Source organism: Corylus avellana, chromosome ca8, assembly GCF_901000735.1.
Source record: "Corylus avellana chromosome ca8, CavTom2PMs-1.0".
In the NCBI taxonomy this organism is placed as follows: domain Eukaryota; kingdom Viridiplantae; phylum Streptophyta; class Magnoliopsida; order Fagales; family Betulaceae; genus Corylus; species Corylus avellana.
The window spans coordinates 16,374,397-16,386,653 of record NC_081548.1 but is presented as its reverse complement, the minus strand read 5'-3'; the positions used below and the strand labels follow the sequence as shown (position 1 = coordinate 16,386,653).

The 12,257-nt window shown below is 33.9% G+C and overlaps 1 protein-coding gene across 1 annotated transcript; it reads left to right on the top strand.

The window, feature by feature from the left end:
- Positions 1-2,960: 2,960 nt before the first annotated feature.
- On the top strand, positions 2,961-9,329 carry LOC132190531 (uncharacterized). Its single transcript, XM_059605550.1, has 2 exons — positions 2,961-4,074; positions 9,030-9,329. The coding sequence occupies exons 1-2, from the start codon at positions 3,088-3,090 to the stop codon at positions 9,186-9,188; spliced, it is 1,146 nt and encodes a 381-aa protein (XP_059461533.1). The 5' UTR covers positions 2,961-3,087; the 3' UTR covers positions 9,189-9,329.
- The last annotated feature ends 2,928 nt before the right edge of the window (positions 9,330-12,257 follow it).

Sequence of the window (12,257 nt, the reverse complement as noted above, 5' to 3'; positions counted from 1 at the left end):
TTTGACATATCACCATTTAGTAACGTGTCAAATTTCACATATTACCATTTAGTAACGTGCCAGTTTGAGACGTTACCAATTGGTAACGTGTCAAATTTAACACGTTACCAAATAGTGACGTGGGTAAAGTAACACGTTACTAAATGGTGACGTGGCAAAAAATAATGAACATGCATTTTTTTGTAGGTTGACCCAAGATTGACCCATTTATTAATTGTATCTAACTGGGTTGACCCAATTTGACCCGAATCTTATTACACTAAACCCTAGCTCACTAATTCTATATCATGTTTGTATCAAGTTTCAGAATTCTGTTAAAAATTATCAATCATATATCCTAAGTATATATATATATATATATATATATATATATATATATAGAGAGAGAGAGAGAGAGAGAGAGTTTTTAGAGTTGGCCGATGAGAAGAAATAAGTGAAATAAAAAACAATAGTGACTTTTTCTTTTTTTTTTAATTGACAATTTTTATCACGACCCATGAAACCGACACAAAATCAATGAGTTAGAGCTTGGATAATTGGGTTTAGGTCACTACCAAGCCACCCCGTCTAACTCGTTTAATAAAAGGGTCAATCTGGGGTCAACCCATTTAACCCATAGGTGACCTAATTGTAGGGGTGTCAATGCAGTCACGGTTAAAGATTATTGTCGAAAACCGCTAACTGTAACCGCCTTAGCGGTTATTAAATTTCACTAACCGCAACAGTAACCACCTAGTGGTTAGCGGTTAGCTACTAACCGCCGGTTACAGTTAGTAAAAAATGTAACTGCCCGCTATAACCGCTTTTTCAAAATTAGGCGTTTTAAGCTTTTTTGGGGGGTTTTTGGGCTTTTTGAGCTTTCTCAAGATAAATATATAACCAATTTTCAGTTTTGGGCTTTTCTTTTTTTTGGATCACTGTAGCATTTTTACGTCCTTTGTTTTTTGCATTTTTAGTGTCTTTTTGGGCCAAATTGCTATAAAAAGTGCTTATATTGAAAAATCCAAAAATATTTGACCCCAAATTTACATTTACTTGTACTTTAAAAAAAAAAAATCCTTAAATATAAATCATAACCTGTTAAAATTTAATATGATTAACTTGAATAAAATATTTGAATTGTCATTGAATCATATGATTAAGTATTGATCTTATACATTTATATTATTTATATGCATATATGTATAATTATAATTTATAACATATATAGATTTATAAGTTTATAACATACATTGGAACTAAGTATCTAAGTACTTAATTGTTATATTAGCATGAATTGATATACTTATGATTTATGTCATATTATATACATATAATTTGTTATTATATAGTCATATAAATTAGAATGATAATACATTAATACTTCAATTGTGGTTATAAGTAACACATTGTTTAATCCAATGTTAATTACTTAATTTGATATTATACGAGTCACATTATCATTGTACATTAATAATATGATTCACTTTAATAAGTATTTGAATTATTATTGAATCATATAATTAAGTATTAATCTTATACATTCATATTCACTACAAGAATCAATTTTTTTGGTCACGGACCATTAGTAACGTGTATATGGTGTTAACACGTTACTAAAGTGTAGCAACGTGTATATTGTAACGTGTCTGACGTGTTGTAAAATTGGACATAATCATTTAAACTTTTGTTCTGACACGTTACAATTCAATTGTAACGTATCATTTTCTAACACATTACCATATAGTGACGTGGCAACAAATGATGAACAGTTGCCACATCACTAAACCTATATTTTTTTGTAGTGATTATTCAATATGCATAATTGCATATATGTATAATGTATAATTATAATTTATAACTTATATGAACTTATAAGTTTATAACATACATTGGAACTAAGTCTCTAGATACTTAAATTATTGCATTAGTATGAACTTGCATACATATGACTTATGAGTTATGTCATATTATATATGTATAATTTGTTATTATATAATAAAATAAATTAGAATGATAATATATTAATACTTCAATTGTGATTATAAGTAACACATTGTTTAATCTAATGTCAATTACTTAATTTGATATTATACAAATCACATTATCATTGTACATTAATAATATAATTAACTTTAATAAGTATTTGAATTGTTATTGAATCATATGATTAAGTATTGATCTTATACATTTATATTATTCAATATGCATAATTGCATATATGTATAATTTATAATTATAATTTATAACATATATAAACTTATAAGTTTATAACATACATTGGAACTAAGTATCTAGATACTTAATTATTGTATTAGTATAAACTTGCGTATTTATGACTTATTTGTTATGTCATATTATATATGTATAATTTGTTATTATATAATCAAATGATTTAATGATCAATTGATCATGTGATATAATCATATAAATTATAGTGATAATATATTAATACTCAAATTGTGATTTAATTATCTCAAAAAAAAATTGTGATTCAATGATCAATTGATTATGTTATATGTATAAATATTATTATAATTATAATTATAAAAATATATTATATAAAAAGGCGGTTAGCAGTTACAGTTAGTAAACCTAATAACCGCTAACCGCTAGGTAGTTATAGCGGTTAATGGTTAGTGGGCCGCCCGCATTGACACCCCTACCTAATTGACAAATTGGTCAAACTGTCTAAATGGGTTATGTTTGGGTCAACCTAACACAATTTATTTATTAAATGAGTTATGTGGGTCAAGTCGATTTGTGTTCAGTCAACCTAACATGACCCATTTTTTAGTCGAGTTGTATTGTTCCATCCGCTTATTTAAATAAGTTGTATTAAGATTTCAAGATACAACAATTAAGATAAACGGATTGTGTTAGGGTTTACTCTTAACCGGTTGAAGGGTCAAGTGAGTCTACCCGAATCCGGCACGGCATTAGCCCTAATTATTTTAAACAACAGGAAAAAAGAACAACCAATGCCGTAGTCGGTCGATTGCCTAACCCGTTACTGACAAAACCCGGTTTTCTTTCCCTCGGTGTTGAAATGAAAATCCGACCTCCAAAATTTCAACTGGGTTTTGAGTTGTTCTTTCTGTCGCTGGTATGGACTCTTTGCTAGCCAACTACGCCTCTTCAGACGAAGAAGGAGAAGATCAACGACAACAACAAGAGCCAAAATCTACAGCCTTTCCCTCCAAACCAACCTCCCCGTTTCTTTTCTCCTCTCTTCCCCAACCCAAATCTTCCTCTCTCTTCCAATCCCTCCCCCAACCCAAATCCAAAGAAACCCCATCGCTCCCCATCCCTCTTTCTCGCCCCAAATCGCAAGATCCACACCAACCCATTTCAAATCCCTCATCCTCAGGCCCCAAGACCAAAAGGGTCGTCCTATTCAAGCCTCCTATAGCTCCCTCTTCGATAAAATCCACCGTCCTCGACGACGATGATTATGAAGACGAAGAAAAAGAACGAAGCCGGCGAAAAGAATCGGAGTCCGTGCCGGCGCAAACCCCGTCAGTGAAGGCGTTCTTGTCGAGCATTCTTCCGGCTGCCAAGAAATCTGCCACATTGGGCGCTCTTCCGAGCTCCGGTACCGGGCGAAGAGCCATTGTGGAAACGGATGCACTCACGTCCAGTTCCGGCGGCATTAGAGCGGAGGAAGATTCGGGTACTGATCCAAATTTAGGGAACTATAGTTATGATAGTTATGGGAATTATGATTCGGGCACCGATCAGAACGTAGGGAATGATGATGTGAATTATGATACTTATGCGAATTATCAATCGGGTGTTCATCAAAATGTGAATGTGGATGGTCGATCACAATATGTTACGAGTGGTGGAGATAGTTTGAACCATGGAGATTATTTGAGTTTTGGTAGTTATGGGCAGAATGGGAATAATTGGGCTGCTGGGTCGGTGCAGGAGATGTCGGGGACGGGTGCAACTGGGGTTAGACTGCCTGGGAAGAGAGGTAGAAATGAGGTTCCCCTGGAAGTAGTTGAGGTGAAGCAGGATGAGTTGATGAAGAATCGGCCGAGGGAGGACCAGGCCAAGTTAACCGGAATAGCTTTTGGGCCTGCTTACCAGGTAATTTCATTAGTAGCTTTACCGTTTTAGCTTTACCGTTTTTTGGGTATTCTTTGATTTTTTGGTGTGGTCATTTAGCTTTAGCTCTTCATTGTAATTGATAAGTCTGATATTTCTTCTGCACATGTGCTTGTTCATTGATAATATCAAAGGCATTATCACGCATTGCTGTGGTAAATGCAAAAACTCAATATATTCCTTGCAGAACTTCTTTTGTTTAACATCATAACTCTTTTGCATCTTTATTTTTATTTAGATATTAGTGAAACAATTGAGTTCTATAGATTGTTTAGGGTCTTTTCTCCAATCAATATATTCTTTGGGCTAACCAAGACAACAGGATATTAAGACTCATTCGATAGTGGCGTTTTTTGTGTGGACCGCAACGTTAGGAAAGATTTTAACTTTGAAAAACCTAAGAGAGAGGCACATCATAATAAGGGATTGGTGTAGCATGTGCAAGAAGAGCAGAGAGACGATAGATCTTCTTCTCCACTACGTGGTGGCTAGAAATTTATGGGTTTTGATCTTCTGTCTTTTTGGTTTCAAGTGGGTTATGCTCAAAGGGTGGTTGAGTTGTTGGTGTGCTGTAGAGGTAAGTTGGGAAGCCGATGTAGATCAAAAGCTGGAGGTTGGTTTTTTTGTGCATAATGTGGTGCATATGGAGGGAGCAAAATGCTCAAAACATCGAAAATTGTGAGAGAACGGTTTTAGAGTTAAAAGTTATTAGTTCAAATCGCGCCTTACGTTTTTAATAAGATGGGATCTTACTTATAAAAAAAAAGTTATTATGTTCAAATCTTTCTATGTTTGGATGGTGACTTATGATAGTTCTTGCTTCTATAATTTTTTAGAATTTTTGTATTTGTGTTCTTCCTCTCCCAAATCGGGGTTCTCTCTTGTACACTTTCAGTGTATTTAGGTTGCATTCCCTTGTGCTTTTTGTCGAGAATGATTTACTTTTCAAAACAAGAAAAAAAAAAAAAAATTAATTGCTGCCGTCGTGTGTGATAGTTTATGTTAAATTATACAAAATCCTTTTAGTTGTCATGCCAGATTTATTAAAAAATAAAGAAAAATTGGATACATCCTAGCGATAAAACTAGTAGATTCCTCTTTTCATTTGGCAATATTGGGTACCAATGAAGCACTAGTCGTCAACTAGCTTCAAGGGTTCAGGTTTGGACTTGATCTCTAGCCCTAAGATGAGACTTGTTTATGATCCATTGGTAAAAGATGATAATTTTGAAAAAGAATGGGTTAAATTTCATTCTTAAACCTTTAAGATTTTTTTTTGATGACGAGAAATCCCTCCAAGGCAGGGCCACTTTTTAACCTCAAACCCGTGTGAAGCGCTTTCTCTACACGGATCGAGTAATACTCTGGCTTCCCTGGCGGGCTGGCCCCGAGGAATTGTTTGCACCCAAAGGGATTTGAACCTTAAACATGATGGAATGCCATCCAGACCAAGGCCCTTACCACTTGAGCCAACCCCTTGGGGGTTAACCTTTAAGAAGATTTATCTTGACTTAAATGCGGGTTCGAATTTTTGTTAGGCATGAATACATGTCGGATGTTCAAACTTGTATGATCCTGGATCAAAATGCCTGAATTCTTGGAAATAAGTTCATTAAACAAAGGCAGACCTTCATACCTCTGTGCATTTTAAGATTTAATAAGGCAGTCTGTATTTAAAATGCTCAGACGAGTCTTGGAAGCCAGTAGATGGAGATATTTCAGCAGCTACTAAACATGCTAACTGCTGCTGAGGAGAAGTGCCTAGCAATCATGTGAAACATGTAGGTTTGGAGATAGGTGGTAATGTTTCTTGTAACATGGTTGATGTGGGACAAAAGCTTTGATACCAAATTTGATGTAGAAGAATCTGGACAGCAACTTGTTTTAGGGTTTAGGACAATCTATGGCTAGAATTTTAGTGGGAAAGTAGGGTTTTGTGGGGTTTGTATTAAAAAAAGGGCTAGAAAATATTAGGAATTGAGGTTTTCAATTAGAGCAAGGAATGGGATTTAGTTTGAATACGAACCAAAGGGGAAAATTCAAGTTCAAAGGTGTTGTTCCTGTGGTGCAACCGCACGTGACTACTTTTCCGTTCATTTTGACGATTCTTGCTAACAGTGTGGTCTTTTTGTATCGGAGTGATAGTTTGAGGCACCCAGATGTCACTTTTTAAGTTTGATGGTGAAAGTGAAAAAGTGGGCGTAGTTCTGGGGGCCAAAGTGTATTTTTTCATTAACTTATTTATCCTTATTTAAAGTAGATATTGTCATTGTTTATAACTTTTCATAAATCATTAGTAGTCATTAATTACTTAATTATTCTTAAGACAATATCATTTGAGTTAATTAGGTAAATTAATTTTAGTTATGACCTTATAAAAATTAACCTAATCTAATGGTGAAGGAGGTGACGAGAAAAGTCTTTTGAATCTCTTTTCGAATATTGAAGAGGAGCGGGAGCCCTATACCTCAAAGGTAAAAGGGAAGAGAGAACTCAAGAATTTAGAATGCTCCATCAATTATGAGGCTAGAGGGAGACCTTCTCCGGAGAGGTGTCATCGCTAACGGGGTTGTGTAGGGACCAAAAATGCATTTTCCTTTCCTCTAGAGATGCATTAGGGGATTTGGGTTTTTTAGGGCTGGTGGTGGGCTATTTTGGGCTTTAGTCTTTGGGTTCTTCCTTTGGTTTGCCGTTTGGCTGTGGTTATTAGTTGGGTTTTTTGGGTTGGGTCTTCTTTGGTTTTGTCTTTGGGTTTAAATTGGGCTACCTTTGTATACTTTCTTGTGTATTTAGAGGCGCATTGCGCTTTTTTTGATATATAATATTACTTATCAAAAAGAAAAATTAACCTAACTTGTGTATATAATAAATCAAGTATAACTTTTTAACATGAAATGGACTGTTTATATTTTATTATAACTGTATCTACAAACTTAAGTGTATGCTAGTATATGTTATATAATATATATAATACATACATAGATATACATACACATACGTATACACATATCTATATCAAGATTCTTCATCACAAAGATTTAAGTCATGTCTAGTACATTACATTAGGAAGAGAATTGTCTTTGATATTTTAAATTCTTAAGATTTTTTTTTAAATGAAAAACAATAATATAAAATTAAAATGAAGGTTGATGAGTTTATACAAGTTTAGACATACCAATTGAGTTTATATGAGTTTGACACGTTTAATAAATGAGCATAAATTTCCATTCAACCTTAGTTCGTTTAGTAAACGAATCGAATTCGAGTCAAGTTAATATAAGTCAAGCTTAAGTTGTTCATGAATAGCTCAGTTTGTTTACAGCCCTACTTACTTGCTAAACTAAAAAATGCTGAATAATAAAGCTTCGTGCTTGTCCTAGTTGCTTCATGAATCACACTTTCTGAAGTAGATTTAGAGCAGCCTTGGAGGGGCTTGGCCATGAGTGAGCTTGAAGTAAAGTCGTTCTGCAGCTATAACATTTCAGCCATTCATGTGGAGATGTGAGTGCTTCAAATTTTTAGGAGTTCTAGGTTTTTGTACAATTTTATACATGGTATTTTGTGATGTTATGATACTATTAGGAAATCATGCCATCTTTGTAAAATATTTAGAAACCACTATTTAGGGATGGAACCCGATTGTCAATAGTTATAAATGGATTTTTTACCCATAATTCAATTTATTAGGGGAAGGATTCCCATTTTTGCGTGGCAGGCCCCACATGACATAGTGGAGTTGGTACCATTGACAATTTTTCGTTGCAAGTACTGATTTATAATACTCACCATATTATTTGCCTATTTAGGCATCTGTTTCACCATATCAACATGTGATAAGCTCTTTTTCTTTTACTTTCCAAGTTTGAGGCCCGATATTGAATGAACAATGTCTAGTGTAAATGTCAAGTGCTTCAAAGTTTCCTGGTATGTATGTGAGGAAAGTAGGCATATGTTTCTAAAGTATAATACTAGAGAGGATAGGGAATAAGGTCTATTCTGCAATTTGTGTGCTGGAGGTTGGTCATATGGTTATGAACTTGGGAAGGAAATTGTTAAAGTTGGTTCTTCTTTCATGAAAGGATTCCAGTGGTGTGTGTGACGAATTTTTCAGATTCATGCTTGATGGTTTAAGTCTGCTACGTGTTTAATTTCCGGATCTCTTTGGTTTAACCATGAACAAGAAAGCTTGGACCAAAGAATTATCTCCGGACAATATCATTTGGGAGGAGCATGCTGCTTTTACAGAAATCTTCTAGTTTGGGAGGCAGCTATAATGTAGATATGATGCTCTAACCTTGTGGTGTACAAGACTTGGGGCCTTTGGATGGGAATCAGAAAAGAAGGGGTCGAGACATCTCTGCCATGTTCACTGTTGAGTCTCTTTTAACTTCATTGTTGAATCATGTGGGAGACCCCTTGCTAAGTTAGATTACCTTGGAAATTCTTGATTCCTTTTGAAAGTATTACCCATTTTGGTCTGTGTTGAACAAGATCTTGACAATAGATACATCATCTCTGCGCAATGAGCTAATTATGTTTTCTTTTTTTATACTCTACATCTTGTTCTACTTTTCAATGTACATAGGTACAAAATGTTGAGTAATGCTTGCTTTGATGAATAATTGTGGCAAGTTGCCTATTTTAAGAGCCTGAATGGGTTTAAAACGCACTTTTAGAAAAGCTTAAAAATGAAGCTTTTTCTAAATACCTATTCTATGGAATTGATCTTTTTTCTTTTTCTTTTTTTCTTTAAAAATGTCTTGTTGCTGAGTTAGAATTTCGTCATGAAGTTATGACATGGAGGAGGTTTGTTGAAAATTGATCAATATTAGATTATCGAATTTTTTTTTTCCCTTACAGGATCATTTTGTGTATTAAAAGTATATTCTATATTTCATTGGGTGTATTTATTATATATGTATACATTTCTGGTGTAGGCCGTTTCAACAAAAGGGAAGCCTTCAAAGCTGCACAAGAGGAAGCATCAGATTGGTTCTTTATACTTTGATATGAGGCAGAAAGAGATGGAACTTTCAGAGCGGCGTGCAAAAGGGTTCCTCACAAAAGCTGAAACTCAAGCCAAGTATGGATGGTGATGATGTCTTTGTCTTTGTCTTTGTATTTTATCACTCTCTACTTCACAACACCAGATATGTACCTTTACTGTGCCTTGTTTCTTGACAAGTGTATTATTCATTGCCATCTATTATAATCTTTTCCACACTGTTTGATGATCCTATATATGTTATAATGTTTGGGAGGGGAGAGATTTTCAGCACCTCGTGTTTTAATTAATTTGATGGGAATATTTAATATTATATGTATGTTGTTTCTGGGGGCTATCTTCGTTTGGAAAATTAAAACAACACAAGGTGGTATAGATAGGGCTGTTAAGTGAGCGAAGCGTCTCGCGAGCAAGCTCGGGCTCGGGCTCGGCTCGAATATTAAATGAAGCACTTCATGAACACAAATCCTGGCTCGAATATTAAACGAAGCAAGCTCGGCTCGACTCTGCTAAGCTCGTGAACAGCTCGTATAAGCTCGTGTATATATATATATATATATATATATATAAACTAAGTAATACATAATTAATTATAAATCTCATAATTATTAAAACCTTAAAATTGCATTTATATTTAAGTGTTAGAGAATGAAAAATTCTAGACCCTTCGTGATCAAAGAGAGATAGAGCAATCATTAAAAAGACCTCGATTCAATTAGAGTAGACCCAAACGAAAGGAAGAATAATCAAGCAGAAACTATTGAGGGAGATTGCGAAAGGCATAAACTATTGAAGAATCAAACAGACCCAAACACTATCACTACCTGTCTGGTGAGCGAGGGCGAGAGAGTGGGAAATGAGAGTTCAGGTGGAAGATCCGTTGTGACTGGTGAAGGGGATTGAGAGAGAGACGTTAAAAAAATATTTTTTTATGGGGGGCGTTGTCCCAATGCAGTCTGAATGCAACCTGTTAACTTATCCCACATTGTTAAGAAAACATCAATCTCCAAGTTTGCTTATTTATAAAAGGATACATATTCTCTCTCTTTGAAACCAAATGCCTTGATGTATTGACTCAGGCTCCATACTTGACTAGCCAGGTTAAGCAAATACTCATATGCAAACTAACTTCTTAAGCCGTTTTAAGAGTATTTGAAGTTAAAAAAAAAAATTAAAACAAAAAAAATTAAATATAAGAGCCAGCTCGCGAGCTGGCTCGGCTCAACTTATTATTAGCTCGAGCTCGATTATTTTGGCTCGCCCTTGAGCTCGAGCTCGAGTAAAATTTAAACGAGCCAAGCTTGAACAAGGGAAGCTCGCTCAAGCTCGGCTCGTTTACACTCCTAGGTATAGAAATCAAATACACCCACAAGCAGAAAATACGGTAACTGCTATTAAGGATTGGTTCATCCTTGTAAATGGAATCAGACGAAGTTCTTTTATGTTTTTAATGATAGTCGTATAAATGAAAAAAATAAATAAATAAATAAATTTGAATCACTTTTTATCGAATGTATGGAAAAATCCCATTTCATTTTTTTGGAATAAGCTTGATCATCTCTTTCTTGGTTGGTAGTGTTGTTTGACTACTTTCAATTTTTTTTTTTTTTAAAAAAAAAAAAAAAAAAACAGAAAAATCACTCAACCCTAGCTCGTTGGCTCAGAAAAAAAAAAAAAATTGAAGAAAAAGTTGTCAATCTTTTATTGTATAGAAGTGTTGCAGATGTAAAAGGAGATGGAATGTTCAACCAGTATAAAACAACATTGTAATAGGACGTTGAACTCGATGAATGGACCAACAGTACATGAGAAATGCTATTTATCATTACCTTTTTTTTTTTTCCTCAAAACGCACAGTTTAACTAAGGAATGAAAAGCTCATTGAAGTTTAACGGGTGCGTTTGGGATTGCGATTTCGCAAGAATAATTTGTATTTTTAAAAGATATCGTAAAACATAAGACGTTTACCATTGCGATTTAAAAAACACTTAATTTAAAATAGGAAAAAAAAATCTGCGATTTCTATAAACAGGTTAATGGGTATTTATTTGAAAAAATGCGAATTTAAACTAAAATCACGATTTCGCATAACAAATATTTGATAAAAATGTACTTTTTAACATATTTTACTAAAAGCCTTTGTGATTTTAAAATGTAGCGATTTCAAAAACGCAATTTTTAAAATCTCATTTATTGAAATCACAATCCCAAACGAACTCTTAGCCGCACATAGGGTTGTAAACGAGCCGAGCTTTGGCGAACCAGGGTTGTCCAAGCTCAGCTCATTTAAAAATTTCACGAGCTCGAGCTCGAGCCAAGCTCATGTCGTGCTCCAAAATTTAAGCTTGGCTCAGCTCACCAAGGAAAATTCCTTGTGCAAGCCGAGCTCGAGCTTGTCTAGTAGGCAAGTCAAGCAGGCGAGCCGAGCCGAGTCGGCTAATGCAAACTTTAAAAATTTTTAAAAAAAAAAAAATTTACTTAAATGACTCATCATACCAATGAAACAAATTAAATTAAATTAGAAAAAAAAAATTAAATTAAATTAAATAATAATATATTAGTAAAATTGTTTTACTTCCCAACCAACAAATTGAAGGCAACTTTGTAATCTAAGCCTCTCCTTTTGAGCCAATCCATGTGGAACAACTAGAGCCTTGGCTCAGTAAGAAAGGCTTGCATCCTTTTTATATATTACTTAAGTAAGAAAGTTTTTTTGCTTTTTTCATGTGGGACAGACAAGCTAACTATTATTGTGAGAGATGAGTGTTTGATTTTATTTTATTGGTGTGGGACACTTGTAAGCAAACAAAAAAGAGTTTACTCTTAACACTTAATAGTAGCAAAAAAATGTTTAATATACATGGTTAATATTACTAATATATGAAATTGACTTTGATAAAAAAAAAAAAAAAAAAGGTTTATTATATATACAAATTATCTAACTTTTTTAAAAAAATTTTATATATATATATTAACCAATTAGCCCTCTCTATATATAACTAAACCAATTAACTAATTAGTTAACTCAGTTTAATACACACAATAGACTAGTTAACTATAAATAGTTATACACTATAACTACACTATTAATATTTTAATTATATATATATATATATATATATATATATATTATACGAGTTGCGCTAATAAGTGAGTCGAG